Source organism: Saccoglossus kowalevskii, chromosome 5 (genome assembly GCF_978046115.1).
Source record: "Saccoglossus kowalevskii chromosome 5, keSacKowa6.1, whole genome shotgun sequence".
In the NCBI taxonomy this organism is placed as follows: Eukaryota; Metazoa; Hemichordata; class Enteropneusta; family Harrimaniidae; genus Saccoglossus; species Saccoglossus kowalevskii.
In genome coordinates, this window is record NC_140645.1 from 13840675 (window position 1) to 13866887 (window position 26213).

Genomic DNA, 26213 nt, shown 5'->3' on the forward strand with positions numbered 1-26213 from the left:
TCACTATGTTTACACAAAAACATAATTGCAAGCATGCTGAAAGGGATGTAACACATTTCAAAAAAGATAAAGAAAAACTAAAGCTGGAAACACGATGCAGCATAATGGTTTTGTTCAAAACATAAAAAAATTCTGAATGAAGAATATTTTAAAGTATTTTTGGGGGGTTTTCAATTTTGGCTACTAGAAATATTTTGGTTTAAAAGGATTAAGCGCCATTTAGATAGACCAAATTTTGTCATATCTGCTAAATGCTTTCATTGACAGAAACTTGTGTAGACAGCGCCCTCATAAACTGATTAATTATTAATTTTCTATATGAGATCCATTTGCTTCGATTGAAAAAAAATATCTGGGTGCGTCCATGATGGACACACTTTCTGACTTTGTCATTCACAGCAAAAATCGTAGTACTATTATCTCCGTTTTTAATAAACGGCGAAAGTTGGACATCGACGATTATACATTAAATTGAAGTGTTCTATATTTCTTTCAATTTGCCCAAAGCCATATATGCTCATGATATTAATAATGACAGAAATAAAGAAATTATTCGTATGAATGATTTTTTCATAATCTTATCATATTGATTGACAAACAATATCAAAATAAAAACAATTGTTATAAATCATTTTTTGGATTAAGAAGTGTGCACAACATAAAGTTTAGAATCAATGGCCAAAGAATTCATAGAGTGAGTTCACCTGATAATTCTGTTTTATGAGATTCAAGTTTAAATCTCTACCAAATATGTTACAACAACAGAGCAATAAAACTAGACACTAACAATTGTGCACTCAACTTTAAAATTTCCTTAAAAGAAATCCATGTTATAAGGCATGGTCTGATTAATAAAGTTAGTGATTTATTAACTATTTTTATTTACAGTTCAATCTTTTTTTCGCTCTAGTGAATTTCTTTTCAAGGACGGCCAATAATCTTACACAAAGCGGTAAATTAACGTCATGGTAATATTTGATTTGCGTATTAATATGATGAAAAAGTCTTGGACTGATAAATGCTATTCCAGCTAATTTGAAAATCCTGGAAGTGCTATGCCATCCATAGTGAAAAAAATATGATTAACTTTATTGACCATACAGTTCCTTGATCAAACATGCACACCCTTTCAATCCCATGACTGATATTTTATTTCAAAGCTAACAACTGAACAAGCAGCAGTCCAGACAAGAGAAGTACATCTGTACCCGTAGAGATTTAGAAAACCATTGCTATCGACAACTGCACAACAAATGTCTTTTATTTATGTAGTGTTGGAATCCAAGTCTATTAGGACGTGTGAATACAAGCACACAAGTTCACTGTACATGTCGTACAATGGCCGCTACCATGGCTATTGCGGCCACATAGGACAATGCACGTTAGATGTTTACTGTGGAGTTTTTAAAATACAGTGATCATGAATCGTAAATACATAAAGGGATTACCTCAAGGGAGATATTTTGTTCCTGAAAGTTATTTTCTTGCTGTAAAAAATGGCATTCATTGAATTAGCAAAAAAAACGGTCTTTCTCAGATTAAAAATCTGGGGGTAATGTCCTTAATGCACTAGCTGACAATGAAAACAAATTGGGGTGATCGAATAATTTTTCTTTAAAAACGAAGGTTATGAAATGTCATGGAAAATGGTCAAACTTGATGTTTTTGCACTGGTTTCCTCGCTGAAATTATGTCTTCATATTTCAAAACTTTACTCGGTGACATATGGACAGAAAAAGTTATTGACATTTAACTCCAGTGAGTTGAGGCAATGATATTAGTTTTCTCTTGAGCATTGGTGAGTGTACTTTCATTGCATTTATATGTGGTGTAACATACCCTATAGCGAAAAACAGAAAGTTTGAATTGGGCTCAAACTTACTTAAAAAGAAAATATTCCATGTAAGGCATAATACTGTACAATACTTTAGCCTGAATTAATTTTCGCTGTAAAGACTTTGGCTGTTTTGTATGGAATTTATTTTCAAATATAGGAAAAAAGGTATATTCGCTAGATTTTAATTTTCACTGAATCATTCCTTCAGCAAAAATAGCGAAAATTAATTCCAAGTGAAAATAAAGTATTTTACAGTAATGCATTTCTATTCAACAAGTCCCTGAATCAGAACAGAATACCAGACAAGGTCCAATAGCACAATTAACAGGAATGAGATAAGAAACAGACATTGAAATTTACTACCATATACTTAAACACAGATTGGCTTTAAGTAAGATGGTTATTGCATTGATTGGCACAATGCCAAGCAGATTTAAAAAGTACAAGGACAAGGAGAGAGAGAGACTCTTAATACTGAAAAATCTCCATTTTTTAGTGAACTACAAAGAAATCAAGTTTTTCAAATTTTATTGTATTATGTTATATTTAAAAATATATACGAAACATTATTTTTTATATTTTATTTAGTCACAGTAATTTTGTTTCCCACCCTGTGACTCATTACAGCACTCCCATACTGCCATTTTTAAAAATCTTTTGTTTTTATAGGTTTACAAATTTTTTAGATAATACATTTTTTTCATAAAACATTTTCTTAGAAATAAATTAAGTCCCTAAGTATCACATATAATTATAAATGACAGAGGTATGTCTGCAATCACCAAAACTAGTCTTATTTTAATTATTTTCTTTACAATAAATGGTTTATGTGTGCCTCTAATTAGACACACACTTTTAACAGAGAACACTATGTTTCCTTCACAATTTTACAGAAAAAACAACAACTAATCAGTAACCTGAAACAGTCACAGCACAGATTCAAATTTCAATGGAATTTTCTCCAATTAGAAACCATATGTTCAGTGTATAAATGAGATCTCCACCTTATGGGTGTGCAGTTACTATTTTCATTCATAAACCAGTAATTCAATCTGCAAACCTAACCTTTGAGCACTGAGAGTATTCAAATCATAATATTCCTAACAATTCAGTTATGACAAGAACACTTTGGTAAGATATAACAGTTTATTTGGCAATAAGGGGGAAGATGTGTTCACTGTGTTCCATCCTAAGGCAACTGTAACTAAAAAAAGAAATTATGGATATACAGTGCCTCACATAGCTGCACTCAAGGAAACAGTAAGATAGCGGAAATCAAAATAATTTTCAATCGCCCTACAGGTCTTGATTTTAATCTGTTATTTTGTAAAAGGTGACAAAAGCTGACTTTGTCACTAAAAAGATTTACACATCATTTAATATTAGTCGTGTTATGGGCTTCACAGAGTTATGGGTGAATATTTAAATTAGTCTCATGTGTTTGTATATTGACTAGGGTAGTCACAATTGTGTTCACGTACGAGAAGAAACATTGGTTAGCCCGGGCCACACTTGTTAGGAATATACAAATCTTTAGTCCGTTTAACTATGAATACTGTTCAGTTCTTTATTTTCGCTTGGATTTAATTTTCGCTATATATTCACTGAAGGTATGATTCAGTGAAAATAAAATCCAGCAAATTATACCTCTTTTCCTGTATTTTACACTCATTTTGTCAAAAATCCATACAAATAAATTCCATACAAAACACCCAAAATATCTTTTCAGCAAAAATTAATTCCAGCTAAAATAAAGTATTTTACAGTGCTCAATACAGTAACCAGGAAGGTATACGTGTTAGTTCTTCTGTTATAAAACAACACCAAAGCAAATTCAGAAAAGACAGATTGCAGAAAAACAGGAAGTACCTGTAGTCTCATCATAAGTTCATTTTTTTTCTCAAGAAAAATGTCCCTAAATGTGCTTGTATTGATTGTCATATCTTACCCTGTGCTAAGCATGCACACACGTTTTCTTATAGCACAGGCTAAATTAGTTGACCTCTTAGTCCATGCTACAGAGCAAACACAACTAGTGATCTACAAAAATCTTACAAAGTTAATGGTATTAAACAGCCTAATTACTGTACTGTTAAGTTCTTTATTTTTGCTTGGAATTTACTTTCGCTATTTTCACTGAAGCAATGATTCAGTGCAAATAAAATCCAGCGAGCACACCTTTTTTCTTATTTTTTACATTTAACTTGTCAAAAATAAGTAAAAATAAATTCCATACAAAACACCAAATAAGTCTTTTCAGGGAAAATTAATTCCAGCTAAAATAAAATATTTCACAAGTAACCGATTTTACCAAACAAACAGTTAGTCATTAATGCAATTTGTTGTTTAATAGCTTAGCTCCTATTGTAAAATCAATACGGAAAATATAAAAACAAACAATTGTCAATCACAGAATTCTCATGAGAAAAACTCAAATGTTGAATTGCATTTATTTCGCTGACATTGGAATTGACTAATGAAGCAAATAAACACCATTGGTATCTTTGAGCTTGTGACCCAGATAGTTCTATACCATTTGATATTGAATTTGACCGTGTACAATGAGATTGGTTTCCATATATTGTAAATTTGTAACAGATGTGACTACATACTGTTATTGCAACTTCAAGTGGTTTGACCTAAGCCGCTATGGATTCATTAGAAGTTCATCAAATTTTCAATTTTGTTATAGTGAAATTAATGAGTACTAATGAGTTTTGAAATATTTATTGCATTTTCATCATTTAAAGCAGAGGAGTCGTCACTTGCGCATGCGACAAACGACCATAAAGTGGTGCCTTTGCGCTTTTATTGTACGTTATTATTGTAAAAAATGTAACCCTGAAGCATTAGGAGATGAAAAACATTTCCTGATATTTTGTACTGGCTATATAGAACAAAGAAAAAAACTGTTTGATGAGTGTGCAATAAATAGATGTGAATTCCATATTTAAAAAGATTATGGAGAAAAATATAGCAAAATATTTGAAGAGCACACTTTTTAAAACCACAGAAAGTAATTAATTTATTTTTTCTTTTATTTTACTAACATTTTCGTATTGCTAAAAGTGTCTTGATCAACTTTTTTGTAAAAAAAACATGGAAAAAATGTACCGGTAAGCAGGTTTTATTTTAAGGAAAGTGGTGACAGAATTCAACATTGGTTTTCCGTTTGGGATGATCAACTACTGTATACAACTACTATATAGTTTTTGCTAATTTTATGTCATTTTTTAAACTACTACTACTAACAGTTTCACTGCTACAATTTTGTGTGATTTCAGGGTTCTATGGCATTCCTAAGACTAAATTTTGCAATAGTTACGAACACTTCGTGCAGTCTGACCCCAGAGAAATTGTCACTGCTACAAAATTCCACACTTGTGAAATTCATGAAAATTTTTCTTGCGCAAATTTAAAGCTGTTTACATTTACTTTGATAATGATACAGATCACTGTTGATTTTAAAACTATATATATACAATTCCGTTATTAAATAACAATAAAGTATACATAACAATGTGTAAACGATTGCGATCGAATAATCATACGTAAAATCATCTACAAAGCGTATATTGAAGGGTGATGCGAGTCACATAGAATGTACTAGTGACTTTAGTGTTAATAGTTGTTTAATTTGTCCACATCACTCACAATTGTGATAAACCAAAGAATAAAGTCGTGTTGACCTTTGACTCAAGGTGAAAAGTTTAATAGGAAGGCAGCCTCACCTGTCACTCATTGGGGAAGGAAATGTAAACAAAGCATGCTGGGAGTTTTCCTGTTGAGCCAATTACTAGTCACAACATGCCTGGTTAGCGCCACACTGAGTGACTGCTGTTATGTGTTAATTGTAATTTCATACCATATGGAGACATGAATTTTCAGTTCATAGACATTCAATATGTTAGTAAAATATTTTATTTATTAACCTTTTCACCATTTTAACCAAATTTGTCTGCACTTTTTTTTTTTTTTGGTAAATGAACTCACAGTATGATTTCTGCATGTACCCATATTTTAGTCAGTAATTCATGTTTGCAACTGATTTAATAATTGTCTCACTAATAATTCAGCAATATTATGCAATAATAATGTTGTTTAAGGACGTTTGATTGAAGAATATTTATTTTATATACTTTAAAACATTTCATTAAAACTTGACATTTAATTTATCTTTTTCCCAGTGTGATCAGTTTTCTTGATATACAGAAATCAAAGTTCTCTCCCATAATGCATTGCATATATGTACAGTAACATGTTCAGTATTGAAAATTTTGAATCAATTACAATAACAGATTGAAAACAGATTAACAGTGCCACAATCATCCCATCATGAAATTCATTTCACAAATTTTGCAAATGCGAAATTAATAAAAAAATTATAGAAAAATTTTGTAATGAAAAATTATGGTACTAAAAGATTTGATGCTGATCTAAACATTAAGCTTTTTAGCTCCATGATCTAAGGATACAATCTCCTAAAATCAGTAATTACTGTAATTTTACAGTGAACCAGGAACATAAATCAAACAAATCTGGATAATGAAAACAAATTGTTTGGATATGATATTTTGTGAAAGTGATTGACACTGTAAAACTGACAGATAAGAAGGACAACAAAATCAATAGAATTATGTATATATTGTATTGTAAATTTTGTAGGATGAGTGAAACCACAACATTCACAGTGACTTTAAACAAAAATTTCAATATTGTGAATAGTAACAAAAATATTACATCGTGAAAATTAAATTGCAATAAATAAGACAAATTTACGGAAAGGTAAGAAAACAACCACACCCTTTTGTGTTCCAAAAAAATGTATTTATTACCATGACAATGACTCATGGAATAGAGAATGAAAGTGATTCATGTTTCAGGGTGTGGCTGTAAGTATGAGGTTGGCATTAATCATGTTTCCCCTGAAAATTCAAGAAGGCAAGTCTCCCACTATCAATGCAATAATTTGCCAATGGATAAATTTAATAATAAGTGGCTAAAAACAAAATCAAATTTGATTAAATGCTTAACTGTATTAATATTAATAGAGGAGACCTGAATTTTTCAATAGAGCCCTTTTGACCAGTTTAGCTAAACATTTTTATCATAGACCTCCCACCTCTCACATTAAACTTTGAACTTATCGGGATAAAGTACTGTGTATTAATAACACACTGCCGGCGCCAAAAAGCTTACCCCCCCCCCCATACAAGGGCAGCATTTGGTTAATATTTTAGAGAAGATGTTATTACCGGTAGCAGCAAATTTATAAAATCCAATAAAAAACATAATTTCTTTGCCTGACCAAATAACACATTGTTGCTGATGTAGTTTTCTCCCATTCATAAAGGCGTTTCCCAGCAGGCCATATGTTGCACCAAGGTATAATACTTCACTCAAAATCATCAATATTAAAAGGGCGATGGTCGTTATGAAGCGTGCGTTCGAATGTCATGCGAACAAACAATGTATTTTACAAGTACATTGCAATGGGTCCCATACTGAACAGGGCGCAAAGTGACGATCACCTTCAACTGAAATGCAACCCCATTAATCAAAAGTTTGTCGCCAACCTAAAATATCCCTTTGACCCATCCTCCTAGTGAAAAACAATACCTTTCATTGTTTAACAAATTTAGACAAAATGACAATGCTGATTATAACACTACGGTCATGATACTGATCTTTGTTCAAATTTCATTAATTTATGAAACAGATATGATGACAAAAATTAATTACAAAGACTCATGATATTTATTAAGAAGCATACTGTATATAAACCCTAAATTGCATTTATTGCGAGCCAGATCAATGAAATATTTCTTATTTTGGCTCTAGACTCACCTCTGTCATTTACATAAGCACATGTGCTTCTAATAGAACAAATACAGCAGTATACTCAACAGGCTTGTTAATATAATCACCAGGCTCCAAATATTGGAGACAAATATACTTAAAATAATTAAATATTAAAATGTAATATTTAATTTAATATCAAATGATGGATTAGGGGAAATGAACGTCAGTGGTGTGATTGATTTCTATATGATACATGTACATAGATTATTTAAATATTTTATAACAAAAAAATTATGAATTTATGAGATTAACGATGCACGTTAGGTCAGGTTGATTGCATCGTTGTTAGCCAAGCTCCATTAATCCGTCTATCACCTCACGATTACAGTAGTTTGGTGAGAAGTAACAAGGGGGCCGTCCAAGAAACACCTGGTGACGGGACCTAGAGGCTGATGTCCGGAAGCTGTGCTACTGGCAGAAGTGGACAAACGAATACAGCCCAGCAGGAGTATCAACCGACGCGCAGTGGAGGTCAATGCGACTGCATACTGTCTGAGTGTACACTTTTTGGTATCCTCGTAATAATCTTATTATTATACATCTTTTCCTCCCAAGGATACATGGGAATACTGAAATCCAAAATGTTCAGAACAGATTTAACAAACTTCTTTGTGTGGAGTCCGGTCAAACCCTCGGAGCTGCCATGTTTGTTTTTATCATTAACGCACATGATAATCATTCCATATTTGGAATTTGTATTTCCTAATATGGTAAGATAAAAATACCCTGTATAATACCCATTAACGCAAAATTACGGCACACTGTAACTTATGGCGTTACGATGAGAGATGTATAATAATGAGTAATTATGTCTATTTGGTCATTATAGAAATTATAGAAAAATATAAACGAACTGCAAAATGTTGTTTCAGACACATTATACAGTTTGCTTCAAAATGTTGAATAATTACACCCTAATATGAAACAAGTCATTGAAAATGACACAGTCCCCATTAAATTTTGGAAAGTTCTCTTTGTGCTCGTCATACTAAAGTCATATTATGAAACACACTGATATGTATGATGTATATGCCAATACAAATGAAATTGTGGAAATATAGCAGTAAGGCCAAAAAGTCAGATGGCTGTCAATCGGCCATCCTTGACCAGATTTTGAAACAAATTGTCATGGACATGCATCCTAACATGTATAAAGTACATGCATGTGCCAAATTTGAATGAAAACTGACAGAGCACGCATAAAGAGATACCGTATAAAAAAAACAAAAAACAAGATGCCTGCCAGTTGACCATCTTTGATCCAATTGCGAAATAAATCGTCATGAACATGTATCCTAACATGTATAATCTATGTACCAAGTTTTAATGACAACTGACAAAGCATGTCCAAAATACAACATTTTCAAAAAACAAGATGGCTGCTAGTCGGCCATTTTGAATCGAATCGCTAAACCATTGCATGTGCATATGTCTCACATAAGTTACTACGCACATGCAAAGAATGAATGGAATCGGTCCACAGGATTCTGAAATATGACTAGACAGAGTGACGTACATACGGACAGACGGACACACGGACGGATGGACAGACTCAGGAACTCACGGACGGCCGGAGACATGTATCCTAACATGTATGATCTATGTACTAAATTTGAATGAAAACTGACAAAGCATGTCCAAAATACGACATTTTCAAAAAACAAGATGGCTGCCAGTCGGCCATCTTTGATCCAATTGTGAAATAAATCGTCATGGACATGTATCCTAACATGTATAATCTATGTACCAAGTTTGAAAGAAAACTGCCAAAGCATGTCCAAAATACACTATTTTCAGAAAAACAAGATGGCTGCCAGTCGACCATTTTGAATCGAATCGCTAAACCACTGCATGTGCATATGTCCCACATAAAGTACTAGGCACATGCAAAGAATGAACAGAATCGATCCAAGGGATTCTGAGATATGACTCCGGACGGACGCACGGACGCACAGACGGAGACGGAATTGGAAGTCCCCGTTTTCGGACTTCGTTCGAACGGGGACTAACAAGCAAAAAAATTATAATAAATGAACATCCAATTTTTCACAAAATAAAACTTATTAATTTGTTCCCATACATGTTCATCAATACACATAGGAAATAGGAAAGTACATGTATGTACAAATAAATCCAAAATTAACTTAGCAATTTAAGGATAATACGTTAAAATGCTTAAAATGTTGCACCAACAATTTCAGCGACAAAAACAATGCCTTTAGATGTTACAACTAAACTTTATATCATAGCAACAGAAGAATGATAACATCAACGAGAATAATATGAAATGATTCGTGATAACATGTTGTTATGACAACTGCATATACTTATATTCAGCAGGCAAGCAACAGTTAAGAGCAGGATCCTCATTTTTTATGCGCTTAATGTCCCATAAAAAGTAAATATTAAAATATAACTGAGATGTAGAACAAACACAATAGTACAAGGCTATAAAAACATTTTTAAATGAGAATCCATATTAGTTTAATTCATTCACTGCCTGTCAACTTTTGTATTCTTCTGCAACATAGTCCGGTTACAAATTAGCGAGTTATCTCAATAGAAGTTGAAATACGTGACCCAAAATATGTGTGAAAGCACAGTACTGTAAAAGCGCTAAATTTCACTCTTTAATTTAACTGTTTTCATATTTGATCAAATTCAACTCAATGTTTAAATTTTTCAGTGATACGATGAGTTCTATTTCAAATTTACTGTAAAATACTTTATTGTAGCTAGAATTAATTTTCGCTGCAAAGGAATGAAGTTTTTTTTCACTGATTTTTGATGAGTTGAAAGTAAAATATGAGAAAAAAAAAATTTCACTAAATTTTATTTTCACTGACATATCCCTTCAGCAAAAATTATGAAATTCTGAGTGAAATTAATGTACTTTACAGTACATGGATTTAATTTATTTTTTACTTACAAATGAAATAGAAAAATTAAAATCTGGTGAATACTGTGAAATACTTTATTTTAGCTGAAATTAATTTTCACTGAGAAGATTTTTTTGGTTGTTGTATGGATTTAGTTTCACTGATTTTTGACGACTTGAATGTAAAATATAGAAAAAAGGTATATTCTCTGAATTTTAATAATTCCTTTAGTGAAAATTAATGCATTTGCAGTATACACTTATTTTCTCTGTTAGACACTGAAAATGTTGTTGATATTATATACACTGGTTTCCATGGAAACATACATGAGTAGATATTTGTGCAGTCTGAGTTTAACGAGGAAATGACATTAGTTCTTGTAATAGTGATTGATAGTGGTATTACAGCAGAGAAGACAGTCTAATAAAACATTGTATTGATGGAACAATGAGACACACAGCGGGTTGTATTAAAATTGATGAACAAGCCAAATTACTGTCCTAAAACATGCAACATGCAAGCCATAAAATGCAGTCGTTTAAATTTTCCCATCAGAATAACACAGTTCTCATTTTGCTTCGTTTTGAGGAAAGTTAACAGGTACAGATATCGACATTGATGAAACAGAAATGAACTTATTAGCTTGAAACGTAAAATAAATCACTCTCATACGTTTGCATTAGCTATAACTTATGTGCCTGTCACCTGCATTTAGGGACCGTGGACAATACCTGGCATATGCAAACAACAAAAGTAATGTTTTAGTTTAAATTAATATTATATCCTCCTGTGACTCTCATCTATAATTGAAAATATGCTATTCTGAAAAATCTGAAGAAAAATATTCTTAACTGATTAATACAAAATTTGAACCAGCATCATCTACAGTGCTACTAGTAAGTACACTTGATGAAAAAGTGTGTTGTAGAAAGCTCTATATGAAAACTTCTTTTCACATACTGTAAAATACTTCATTTTGTCTGGAATTTGTTGGTGTTTTGTATGGAATTAATTTTCACTGATTATAGGTATATTCACTAGATTTTATTTTCACTGAATCATTCTTTCAGCGAAAATAGCGAAAATTAATTCCAAGCGACAAGAAATAAAGTATTTTACAGTACCCGGGTAGTTATTTTCTCCTTAATATATGCCCCTACAGGATACAATGGAACATTCCATTCTTACACTGCATCCAGGGTATATAAATGGCAGATAAAAGCACCACTACTGAACATAAGATGAATACCGATTTCCATGCGTGACTAATTAGTTTTCACACATATATGGCACCATGAAAAGTGGCATGTCATCGTCAGAGACATCGCATTGATTCTGATTCAAACTAAATAGGCATACAATCCAATTTTTTTCATTTTAAAAGTGTTGAGTTAATAATCACATTGGCCAGCAAATTATGGCACTGATGGTGATTCATTTAGGAGAGTTCCCTTGGTGACACCGACAAATGGAGAGTTTGCTTAAAGGGACATATGCTTCAACTTTAAATTTGCTTCCATACATCACATGGTGGTGTGTTACTGTAAAAGGGTTAATTATTCACTGGGTTTTAATTTTGCTTATTTTGCTGACTGGAAAATGCGCTAAATTAAAATCCAGTGAATATGTAAAATTTAGCATAGAACACATTATCTAAATGATAAAACTGTGAATTTAAAACCCACTGAATATGCATGAAATGGTAAATCAGCGAAATTTAAACCCAGTGATAATTAGTCATTTTACAGTAATTTATCTGCTAAATCTTGTAGAATGTTATGTTTAATTACTGTAATAAGGTAAAATTGAAAGGCTTTACTTTGATTCTATAATAGGTATTTCTATATGACAAAAATAAATACTGTACTAAGAATACTTTATTTTAGCTTAGAATTTATTTTTGCTATTTTCACTGAAGGGATGATTCCGTGAAAATAAAATCCAGTGAATATACTTTTTTTCCTATATTTCACATTAAACTAATCAAAAATCAGTGATAATAAATTCCATACAAAACAATCAAAAAGCCTTTTCAGTGAAAATTAATTCCAGCGAAAATAAAGTATTTCACAGTACTCTGATTTTAATGTAATGTGCATTGGCTTTGTTAGTAATCAAATATGGAATAAGTTTTACATAAAAACAAACAGAAACTAATGATTACTGTAGAACGCATTCATGTTGTTTCACATGTGTTAAAAATGTTGATTATCACTCATCATGATTATAACAACATAAAATCAATTGGTTGGTTCGTTATGAAATACAAGTAAAATTCAACTTAGTTTCATTGAAAGAGATGCTTTCAGTCACACGCAAACACTTGATGCGTAACGATATCCAACATGTTTTTTTTCCGTGCATGAGTTAATAAAGAAAGTATGGCTTCACTATGCAACATGTCAAATTATAACCTCAGTGAATTTGTTAATTTTACTACATTCCACAACACATTTTTTGAAACTCATTTTCCGATTGCTGCACTCTATTGGGAGGACAAAACTCTAATAATATACGTAAACCGCTAATCGATGCTTTAAAAGAAAAAGCTTTATAGTCACCATAACATTCCATTATATCAATCGCACAATTTACAGCAACTTACCCAGAATGCAATTTTGATGACAAAACTAACAAAAGAGATGAAAATAACTCCAAAGGTTCTAGTGTCACTTAGACAAACACAAAATATCTTATCTACCAAATACTTTTATGAAAAGAAATATTGTAATTTCAAAAACGCACTTTTTTTTCATTATAATGTGAAGAGAGAAACTTGCACTGCCATTGAATAATCAAATATTATGACAGTGCGAAAAAAGAAAACAAAGATCGGGATAACGATAACGATCGGATGTCTCGATATGTCAAATGAAATGAACTCCCGGCAAAGATCTATGCATTCACAGAAGCAAAACAAGTCCTTCAACACGCCCCAAGAAATAGACAACAACTAAACTTTGAAGCCATTTTCAGCATTCCCTGTTAAAAACCAAGTAAGTGCAACGAAACTGATGACAAGAAAAAAACAACTAACGAGAGGAAAAACATGTTAAGCACACGTGAATATTTCACAAAACGACGCACAGTGAAATCAAGTAGGTGATAGGTAATACGACGACAGGAACAATATATTGAATTGCAAAGTGTTGATTTCACTGCTATTGGCGTTTACTTGTATATGTTGACGGGGCTGTACAACACTGACACTGGTTAGGGGTAAATTTGTACCTTGTTTTTTTCATACTCAGAACGAGCAACAAACATGTACTAGTTTCACTTGCCTATTACTGTCAGGTTAAGAAATGGACTCAAATTATTAGTTTGAAAGGGTGATGGAGATGGTTGCTGTGACAACTTATCTAATATGTGGGTCCCATACAATGTGTAGCAACATATATCAACATGTGGGGTGTTTATTTACAAACATCATCACTTTTTAGACAGACACAAAATAAATCGCATTTAAACCACATAATTTGTTTATTTAATATACATCATAGATAGCTTGAGAGAGTAGTAGAGTCAAGAAGAAAACAAATCAGTAGTAAAAGCAGTTTGATTGCATAAAGGGAATGCAATTCTAGTTTCAGAAGAAGGATTTTTTTTAACAAAGTATTGAAAATATTTATTCACAATATTTTGATCTAAGCTGTTAAATCTTTGGCCTGGTGATGCAATCTGCAATATTTCATTAAAAAAAAAAAAAAAAAGTTGATCATCAAAATTACCGAATAGATCCTGACAACCATACGTACTCGTATTACAACCAAATAAGATTTTATCACTATATACAAATGCAAAGATACTGAACAAAATTTTGAGAAATGACAAGACCTTTTTTACCATGAGAACTAATGGATGTTAGACCCACATTCTGCACAAAAAGTAGTTCAGTTATTATTTTTTAAACCGGATTTAATGAACAATAGCATGAAATAAAATCACTACGCAAAAGTCAAGAAATCTGATGACCTGTTTTAACGGTAGCCAACTGATTAACAATGAACAAAAATCCAACAAAACAGGAAATCATGAACACTGGCCCTATTCTTTTTTTAAAAAAAAAACCTTTCTATTGTTTATTTTCACTAAAAAAACGAGGTCATTTACTAATGTCGTTTCAAAAGTAGAGCAAAAAAGAAGTCACCTTTAACAGAAATTTCTTTATTAAAAATTTGTTCATCAAATATGGGATTCCTCAAAAGTAGTTCTGTACTTTTCAGCCAATTTTGTCAGCCATATTAGAGAGAAGCACAGGAAATTATTTTTTTTTATTCCACTAACTTTTCTAGCTTTTGATACTCTGCAGAAAAAAATGTATATTCTAAAGAAAAAAATTTTAGTTTGAAAAAATGTTATCTTTAAATGGAAAAAATGATCCAGACTTGATTTAACTTTTTGAGTGCCATATTTTTTTCCGCCAAGATTTTCTACCGTACATTTCTATGTATTTTCCCACAATTTCTTTGTTAAATCTGGATGAAACAGACATTATTTCACATTTGCTACAGCTCTTGATCAACATTTTTTTAAAAATATTAAAATAATTATGCAACTTAATTTTGTGAGACTCGGACGACAATAGTTGAACCACAGTGAAATGTCCTCAATTCCTTTTGTGAAAAAATCTCTCAGACAATCTAATTTCCTGAACACTGACGTTTGAACGATCAAGAAGTACATATTTACAAGTACGCGTAATACGACAGGAAACTTACTGCGGTCGAAAGAACTAAAAGATTGTAAACATTTTATCGACAAATCTTACGTCCCTTAAAAACTTGCACAATGCACACAAGTCTGAAGCAAATGATATGGGTCACCAACTTTGTCTCATTTGAATATTGCTGTTACACTGGTCACTATGGCGACCTATTGAGAACATCTACAACGTTGCCTGTCTCTGTTGTTATATAATTAAAATGTCTTTTAGTAGCGACAGTTAAAAGTTGGAAAGCGTTTAGGACTAAGTGATGTCACACACATCATTTACGTGTGTATAATAGGCGCAAGACGTTCCAGTTATTTAAACGTCGAATAAAACGTTAATTTATAACATTGCATATATTTATTAAAAACTTGAAAAATTGTTGTTTGACTGTTAGCAATGGAGACATTACAACCCAGTAGAAGTTGTAAATGTGAAGGAATGTGTGATACAGACACTATATAGTTGCCCACTTCAGACATAAACATGTCAATTGAAGAGAAAAAAAGGACTTTGAAAAAACCCAGATGTGTAGTCTTCCGTGCAGAAAATATTTGAAAAACAAAACTTGACGAATACAATCGATGAAGTGATCCCCATTCAGATAAAAAAGGTGCAACTAAGTTGACTGTTTGAATGGCAGATGAATGCTTGATATATAAATATACGGGTATAAGTACATGGAAAATAACAAATATGTGTTAGTATTTGATTGCTACACCAAGTTCTGACATGTTTTTATTTTTCAGAGTGAATTATAAAGTTTTATTATTAATTCCAGTGAAAAAATGATTCTTTTGTTTTTATGGTAATCTGTGAATATTTTAGTTCAACAGCTAGCAGAGGCTGCCACCGCCTTGGAATTAAAAAAAAATGGCACTTCCCCCTAATCCTCACGTTAAAATAATATTATTGTAGAAAAATTAAAAGAGCCAACATTTCTGAAGACAGAGTCAACATCTGCTCTTGACCCTGAATGAACTGCTTGAAGATTGTAAACAGAACAACACTCAAAATAAACAAAACGTTGACAGTTAACATGTCAGTGGCAACAAGAGTGAAATAGTAAACCAGTTAGGACACTATCACTGTGTCATCAACCCCCTCCCCACCCCACCCCACCCCCGAAATTTATATTGAGAATCCCCCTCTGCAGCATTGACCTAAATGTTGGGGTCAAAACAGCGACAGCTACACTAGATTATTCTACAGGTGTCACCAAGTATCGATATCGGAATAGTGAGTAAAGTGATGTCGACCTACCGACCACTCGTCCCAGGACTGTGTAGAACGGTGACGCCTCTGGTGATGTGATGATGTCACTGCTGCCGACATTTCAAATTATATCAGGATTTGTTGAAAATCGCGTGTTTCTAATTACTTCGAAAATTGAAGGCCGTGTTCACCGTCTGATCACGTTTTCGCCGGTTCGTACAGCGGACACACTAAATAAAGTTAAATCCTTAATCGTTTTTTCCACGCTTCGTGGCAGCTTCCATGATAAAGCTGAAAGAATTCGATTTCAATCACGGTCTGTGTTTTGTAGTTTCCTTTCTTTTTTTATGAACGATGCACGCCCGGAGATTTTTACGACATGAAACTATCAAAACATTTTTTTCTGAAGACACAAAACAGTGCTGAATGCACTAATGAGATCAGGGCTGTACTTCCTAAAGTTCCGTCTGCAAGACTCTTCAGTTAGTTACGAAATCTGGTTTTAATTGAGTCGAAACTTTCGCCTCATTTACCCGCCAATGAATTTACCTCCTATAACCACCTGTTTAGATTTCAAATCTTGATAATCGTCTCAGGAACGGAAAAAAACTTCCAGTTAGTTACAATAATTCCGCGTGTTCAAGACAACCGCACAGGTCCTTTAACAATATAGCGTCGGTACTTAAAGTTGTTTCCTAAGCAAAACAAAAACTCGTGAACAAACTGAAAAGCCTTTGGCGTCGGTGCCAATTTCAAAACAAATCTATCACTTTCTTCCCGACTTGTCAAACAAAGCTGATGGCGAAGGATTCCCTTTGACGGTGTCCTGTCAATTGTACGACCGCCAAAGATTGTTCACGCAATCAAGGTCGGTAAACGTAAGAAGGAATGTTCAAAAAGTCATTCAATTTGTTCGCTTTTCTTCGCTTTATACAACTATATAATTGTATAAAACAGCTGGATGGCATGTATTGATCCGACGACGCACGGTCCCGATTCAAAATGGCCACTCGGATGATGTTGGTCGTCTTTCTCCACAACGCTATAACTCACGATTCCCGTAGATGCTACGTATAACTCTGAAGTCAAATAAATTCTTGGCTTGGTTGCTTCGGAATAGGTTGCAGCGGGATCAGTGTCAAACTTGAAATGTAATCAGCTATACACAGCGTAGGTAAATCAAATCGTCGGCTGTACGGATACTCTGGTGATGTTTACGAACCATTACGGGAGTCATTCCCGTACCTGAGCCGACTTTCTGATACAAATACAAATATCCGCCAGAATTATCTCATCAAATCGAACAGATCTAACGTAATCTTTTCTTCAGCAGCTTCTTATGTTCAGCAATCTCCGTCAACGATGCACAATCTGTACACAATGTGTAGATTCAAAATGGCGCTTTGATGAATTATTCATCGACAGTTTCACTTTCATCATAGGAGACGCGCCATATACACTGACACGATGGGCGTGGCGATACGATGATTTATAATGGTATTTACGTTTAAAATGATGTCCTGACACGCTTATTACAACCACAGAGGCAAAGACGAATACGACTAAGTACCCATTTCACGTAGTACCCTAAAAAGTTTATGTATACGAGATAACCAGTTCTCATAATTCCGTCCGCTCCCCTCAAAACCATACCTTCAATACCTATAGTTCTTGCATTAATACGCGCGCCTAATTTACCCCAAACAAAACTTTCAAGTGACTTTGTGAAAATACTACGGGCCTATCCGCTATAAAATTGTTTGCTTTCTGAATTAGTGCGTTCATATTACCAGGATTGGAGTACAGAACATAACAAAGGAAGCTCATGTGTACCCTTACAAGTGATTCTTTCACGTATAGTGTTGGCAGAAATATCCAGGTGAAAAAAATCTGAGTAGGGGGAATTCTGACCTGACTAAATATTTGTTGACACGTTACGGGGGTTCACGTGAATGAAAAAACGACTTCGGGGGACTTTGAAGTCGGGCACCGATTCTGGTTTAGCACACTTGCTTATATATATATATATATATATATATATATATATATATATATATATATATATATATATATGGCCGCATTATCGACTGTCTTGCCCCAGACCACAGTCCCTCCACAACGGACTGTGGCCAAACGACTTAGACAGCGTTGCTATAGTGACGAAACAATTTGAGATACCACGTACTAATAGAAGCCACATTCCATGTTTCCCCAGATATGGTAAAATTGTAAAATAATCATTCTATCCCTAATTGAATTATGGGGATTTAATATTAACGAACTACGAGCTTCGGGTTCTTTTTGTCGTATTGTAAAATCCATTCAAAATGCAAACATTATCAAATGTTACGACGTACACACTGGCACGCTATGTCCTATTAAGAGTCGCCCAGGTACCTGGGTAGTATGGACGATTAACTTTCCTTAAGCCATTAGTTCCATGTTTGAATTTGGAGAATTGTTTAACTGTTTACATGGCGGATTGCAATATACGGAACAAAAGGAGAAAAAAAATCGGCAGCGCCATTTGTTGCCGAATCTTGAATGGTACAGAGTATGTTTATTAAATAAAAGTTTAACGAAATATTGAATAAATAATAAGGCGCGGTTTTCTTCATATATACAGTTAAACTTGGCGTAGTATTTATATCACGACATATATTCTTTATTCATAGCTGTGTTTTTTGTTTGTTTGTTTTTTTTGTTTTTGTTTTTTTATTTTTGAACGTGAATAGAGCTTGACATTTCCTACTAGGTCTGGCAGTTCGATTCCCAGAGTACTATGTGACATCGCATGGACTGCAAGCCACCAACTTATAATATTTATATTTTTGTTTTCATTATTCTTGTAAGTATTACAGTAGTGTCGATTATTTAGGCATTGCAAACTATTACATCATGTTTCTCGTCACCAATAAACTTGATAACACTTATACATGTTTTGTCTTTCTCCAATTTTACTCGATTGTGTTTCTAACCAGCGGCCATATTAAGTGCACTCTTTTACGGAGACCAGGATATTGGGTTTTAATAATTAAGCAATTGGTCTTATAAACAGCGTACAATTTATCGCTTCTACATTTGCGCAAATCGGTGAATGTATGCGATGATATTTCCGACTTGAAACAAAACAAAAAAAAGTTTTCCGAATATCGTATTTCTTTGAATACACTGATCTAGGACCCAGACTGGAGCCATCACGTGACAATTTCAACCAGTGTTCCGATCAAATTTTTTTAGGTATGTCGCTACTACTACATCGTCACAAACTAATTTAGGCATTGTTTTAGACTCGATGAATCATGAATTTGATTTTAGGACGAGAAAGAAAAAATACGTGATGACGGTAGTTGCGCGGATTTGATCGGTCGCCACGACAACTACTGAAATCAGCTTACTCGTAATTGTCACGGTGAAAAAAACAAATTCACTGCGAATGTGCACAGCTTCGACGGAAAGAAAAATGCAGAAAGAAAACAGCATTGTCACAAACGGACAAATATGTTTGGTCTGAATAGTATGTTTACATATCACCACGGCAATTAATTTTTCAGATTTTTGGCATGGCTTTCACTTTGTTCACACCATGTGCTTCATTACTGGGAGAAGGGGGTTAAATAAACACCGGGGGTGATTGAGATAATGGTCTGTGCATGCATGCGCAGAGAAATGAACGCGGAATGCCTCGTAACGAAAAGTCCAATACAGTAAACTCGTAGGTCGAGATCGGTATTTTGAGGTTGTTTTCCGTTATAAAATAACTTGAAAGTATTCACGTGGAATAAAGTTAATTGAACAAAATGTAATGGGGAGAACATAGTTAACAAAAATAATGATAATATTCAAGTGTATGTGTTTTATAAATAATGTGTGAAAAGTTATTCTACCATTATAGCCAGTGTGGAAACGGGTCTCAGAAGAACGAGTGAAATATAGCGCCCTCTTACATGCTTGTGGTTATTTTCTTTGTTTTTATTTTGGCCAACCATCGACGCAGTTGACCTAAATGCATTTAATTTCAAACCATAAATTTGTTTTTGACATTTTTGACTTGAAGTAGGTCACACACTGCCCTGGCAATGACCTGCATCTCATGGAAACGAGGTTTGTTGTGGCCGTTCCCATGGAGACCTGGAGGGGTTATCGAAACACCAGATAACTAATTTATTATACGCGATATCGTAACCGAGGAGTCATTAAGGGCATTATGTACACCCCAGTCATAATGTTGCTAAGCAACGAAGTCGATCTAATAATAAAGATAAGAACAAATCACCAGTTCACACTAATAATTAGTCTGATTAATACAAGACTTTTTTTTATTTTTAAATATGTATTTAATTATAATTTTTGTATATATTATTTTAATTTATTATTATTATTTGCTGAAGCAGAACTATAATTAAATACATATTCTGAAAAAAACACATAGTTAATAGCGATATTGGTCACATATTGAATTTAATTGAGTATATTGAAAGTACAATGTCATAGTTCATGTATTAATTACTGCATGCTGAAATTATTGACAAATATACTCGCACGAGGGCGCACTCATCGAGTGGTCAGAAAAAAACAATTACATTTCTCGGGAGGCGTTACAAATTCCATTAGGATACTCAGATAGCACACTCCGTGCATCAATCGATATCCACTTCCCGTTAATCTAAGAACAATGAAAATTTATTGATACGCAAAACTCGATTTGTCTGAATATATTTCGCTGTATTGGCGTGCTTGGTGACGATCACACGCCTGAAGTGGGCGCGTCTTGTGTTATCTCCACGACTACTTCATACCATGTGTATCGATCGGCTATTTAACCTTGGACTGATATTAAACTGAAAACAAACACGGTTGTAATACACACAGATCGATATGAAATAAAACATGCTTTGTTCGCGCAGAGTACGTCGTCGTCCTTGGAGTTTTGTCGGGATCGTAAAAAATGTGACTAACACACACAACTTACAGCTTCGTAACTCGTAAATAGGGGTTTGCTCTGCTGGGTTGATAGAGTGTGGTAAAGATTGGGAAAATCGCATTGGGTCGTGTTTTACTAAGTTCTCGCGTCACCTTTTCAATTACTAAGACATCTTTACAATGTAATTAATATTTGGCATCGATAAATCGATTATCAATCGTTTTTTGTTTTTGTTTTTCTCAAAGTTTTAGTTAAATAAATACAGGGAAATTATACAATACTATAATCTGAAAATATGTCGAATTCGTTGAAACCGCGACTTTGAATGAATGAATGAATGACATTTGACTTTGGAGATGGTCACGGTCACTATCTTTGCCATGGCGGGGTGAGATACACTACTCAGTACATGACTATCTAATCACACGAAATATGTGCCGATATAAGCTAATGCGTCTTTAATAACACGTACACGTGTTATTAGGTATACCGGCGTCGCCACATGGGATACTGTATACTGAACTATAGGCACCAGAGCATTAATTAAAACCAAGTAACTTGTACTTTATATATCACGGTTGGTGGGGCCAACAGGTATGCTATAGGAGAAACGTGTTTAAATATATTCCGGACACTGTTATTAAGATTGTCACAATGGATTTGTTTATGAGCGCATTGCAGGTGAATGCACTGACCGTGCATGTAGTAAGAAATGTGTCTACATAAACCTTATTTTTAGGACTACGTGACATGGCTGCGTGGCATTATTCCAATAATAATGACATTATGACCATCTAATGTGCAGACACATTGGGCCTACATAGCCCGGTAGTCGACGCTTGTCGGAGTCAGACCAGTACATACAATTTCATATTCGCCAATTTTACCGAGCTCGTCACAGCGCCCTCACACGACACAACTATTCAAAAGTATATCGTACGAGTAGCACAAAGTAAGATCTTGAATTTCACTCAGAAATATTGTCGTTCCATTTGTATCATCAACATGAACAAGTCCAAAACTGCCCGATTGTAAATTTCTACTGAATGTTGGAATTAATGCCAAAAATGTATTTGACACGAGGTTAATATAAGGACTTTTTTTTTGTTAAAATCAGAGGACGTTTCTGATATACTAGTAAGTAAAATAAGTATGACTTTGTAACATAAAAATAAATTTCAGTAAAACATTTTACGTTAACCCTCTCAAAAGCCAATGGGCGTGTGTAGAATAATAGCCTGCGATGACCGTTATCTTGGTTGTCTAAAGGCAGCCATATTTTGTTATTGGTTCTTTGAAGAATACGTGATGTGCGCCAAGAGTGTAATCTATCGTATCACGTGACGAGGCGTATACTAGTATACAAATGTCGAAACGCGTTCAACGTCAGATACATGTACCAAAGGATTAACTTTCGACAAGTTTGGGTGAAGTTTTCAAATCAAAGGCACCTTAACACCTTAACAGATAGTCTTTTGAAAAGTTCATTATTGAAGTGCAAGGCTCAATATGGCTTAGCGTTGAATGCGCTGCGCTGAAGATTTGTTGAAAATCGCTTTTAAACCCCACTGCGGACAATAACAAACATTCATTGAATATAACAGTAGTTAAAACATGGGTGTGTTTGGAATGAAAGTGTGTCAACTCATTCGTTGTGTTCACGGATAGAAATTAATGAGCGTCAAACTTGAATGTCCGATGGTATTGTCCTGAACAATGCAATTGTTCCACCGTCCTCGAGTACTCGACTTTATCGCGTCACCTGAACAGGTATGACTTGCACGGAACGGTTCATGGTCTTGAAAATGTTATCACAATGCTAATTAGATATTGTGTGTGTGTTTTTAAGAGAAGTCAGCAAGCGTACCGAATCGTAGTACGAAAATATGCAAGGACAGTCACTATGAATGCAGACTCAAATACAAGAGTGGTTCAAAACCTAGCCCTGGTAAACGAGGCAACTGGCACAGATTGTTGATTACGTCCCGGTCAACTCACATATTCATAGTGTCACAGTCACCTGTCAGCTGGGTGACCTACAGAATGATTAATCGATTTAAATGGGTCACACTTACACAACGTAACTATGTATAGTAAGTTGTCACAACGGGCATACTTCTTGATCCTAGCCGAAGTCCCCAAAATAGACATTTAGGTTATTTTAGTGATTATTAAACATGACCTGCTACGAACGAGGATGAACAAAGTGGCGGATGAGCACTTACTCGGACACTGAAATGAGCAAGTGTTACATTTGACGACACAGCGCAACTTATAGTGTCCCGAACAGATTACTCGTGTCCCAGGTGTATGCTATGATTATAGCACGGTTGTACGTTACGTACAATAACCACTTAGAACTAAATGGCTCACTTACAACTACAAGACGCCGTCCCATTTAATGAACTATTCCGTAACTAATACAAGTTCGCCTCGGGAGTGTTTTCTGTGCTATTTATTTTACCAATTTAAAAAGTCCACGCTACAATCGCAAAGTGAATATATGCGCATGATCGCACATGGTATAAGGTGAAACTAATGCGGTAGCAATTATTTTGAAGTCTCTCAAGATGTAAGCCATTGTTAAGGGGTCGGTCGGTTTGATGATTTTTAGGTTGGCTTTAGAAATGCTTTGTTATTGTTATTTTCCCTGATGTACTGGAACTGTCTTTCTGTGAATGTCAAGAGTGTAGATCGACGGTTTGTTTATATTAAAGCGCGGTAGTTGTCGCGCTGCGCATGTGCCACATTTGTGTTGATAAACATCGATTTTCCCACAATCCAATGCGCTCTTCAAATGGAAATCACAAGTATGAGATTTGACCTGGGCACGACTTGCACTGATTACCGCCGGTGACTCCTTCGATACGTTCCAATCATATGAAAATTATTTAATTAATGCTTGGAAACGTATCAGTTCGTACTCGTTGAACTGCGTAACAGTTAAAGTCGCAATCCCTGCTTATATGACACCCATATATCTCGCACATGCGCAGCGCGACGACTACCGCGCTTTAAAACTCCTGCAAGCCATAAATTCAAAATGGCCGCCCATGACAAAATGTACTAACTATGTCATCGTATACACCGTTTAAAACACTTGGGAGAGAGAACGCTATTTAATGGTCACTGTTTGAAGCTATTTACTTTGTTTTAGACTAAATTAATCCAATAAAAACAATTTTACGCCATGATTGGGTCCGCATGTTTACTTATGCAAATTGTACAGCTCATGATACTGCAGAACAGGGAAAATATTTTAAGGTCACTAAAAAAAATCACAGAAAAAACTAACAAGAAACAACAAGCCGGTACTACACTACCGTTTTCTGGTGTTGCCATGGTAATGATTGGACAGACTAAAAAACAATATACTAACTTTAAGCAAACATTCAAGCAAGTTATAATGAGATATGTCCGAGGTTTCGACTAAAAGTTTTTGTACGTGGCAACAGTGGGCCAGATTTTTTTTTAGATTTTACCACCTAACTAGAATGAAGGTGTGATCTGTCTGCCAAGTTTGGACAAAATCGGCCCAGCCCGCAAAACAATCACAGAAGACTCGAGCTAATTCGTGGAGATGGCACGCACATACACAAAAGATTTATAAGGGCAATCCTGCGAGCGGATCGTCAATATATGTGCGTGTCTTTTTCAGTTCTAAACTATTACTGAAACTATTTTTATAAACATGAAATTTGATGTGCCAGAAAATGTTGAAAAGCATAGTGCTTTGCTCTAAGTGGATTGCCGTGATGAAGAACTGGTGGGCAATGTTGCGGGATAGGATGTCCCAGAGAATCTTCACGCAATAATTTCTGTTTAACTTTCAAATACGAAATTCGTATTTGAAGTTTGCTGCTAAGAAAATTAGCTCTTAGAATGTTCAGGTGAACAATTCAATCTAATTTAAAATTAGAACCGACGTCAAAAAAAACGTTGTCATACTATTGAAAAATATCGTATGCGTTGGTGAATGAAAGTCGTACATTGTTGACTTGCCTAGGGGGTCCATGGTATAGAAAGCTGGCATCAACCCAACCCTTACTCAAGTCAGTATCTGCGTTGCATGGAAAACGTAGTAACTGAAGGTCGCAAACGACTTTTGAAAGTGTGTGGCGCAATACTTTTTGACTGTCACAAAAGACCACTTCGAAGATATTTGTATATCGACCGAATGATTGTAAATACAACACCATTATTAGATGGTTTTGATGACTGGAAAGACACAACACATGAATACCTTATTCGACCAATATTTGTTTTAAAAAACAAGGTATTTGGAGCGCGTAATCGTGCGTATCACGCAAAGTAGCCGATGTATTTGAACATGGGTTATACGGTGTGTTATAAATGGCTTCGGTTTACAAGACTGAGAGCGAGTTGTTTGCTTTGCTCTCACAGGGAAGCGACGGTGTGAAGAAAGCACGTTGACAGGTGCCGGTGTGAATAATGATATTTGTCCAAGTCTGTCTTCTTTTTTACATTCATTCCCGTGCAAGACGCTTTTCAACAACTGGCTGTCGAACTTAGGTAAAGCGGGGGAGTCGTCAGCTACGCATGCGTCAGGTGGCCATAGCGTGTCATTTTTTTTTTTTTTTTTTTTTTACAAACAAGCGTTAATTCCCGCGCGTGCGCAAGTGACGATCCTCCCGCTTTAAGTAAATTTGCTGACATGAAACAGTGCAGTGCAAATCACTAAAAAAAGTCGAATGTGCACATGCGTTCTGGTGTTTTTAAAGTAGCTCTCACGTGATTTCTAAAATGTCATTGGGATATTAGTAC

General features: G+C 34.5%; 1 protein-coding gene across 2 annotated transcripts in view; it reads right to left on the reverse strand.

The window, feature by feature from the left end:
• The window catches only part of LOC100377347 (dixin-like), an 80491-nt gene that overhangs the window by 47675 nt on the left and 6603 nt on the right, over nt 1–26213 (reverse strand). Inside the window, exon 1 of one of the 2 annotated variants that reach the window (XM_085499133.1) lies at nt 16553–17903. The exons of the other annotated variant lie outside the window; for it this stretch is intronic. Coding sequence (XP_085355259.1) covers nt 16553–16624 — 72 coding nt within the window. The 5' untranslated portion in view covers nt 16625–17903. Of the gene's footprint in view, nt 1–16552; nt 17904–26213 lie in introns of those variants that run through there. 2 annotated transcript variants of the gene reach the window in all.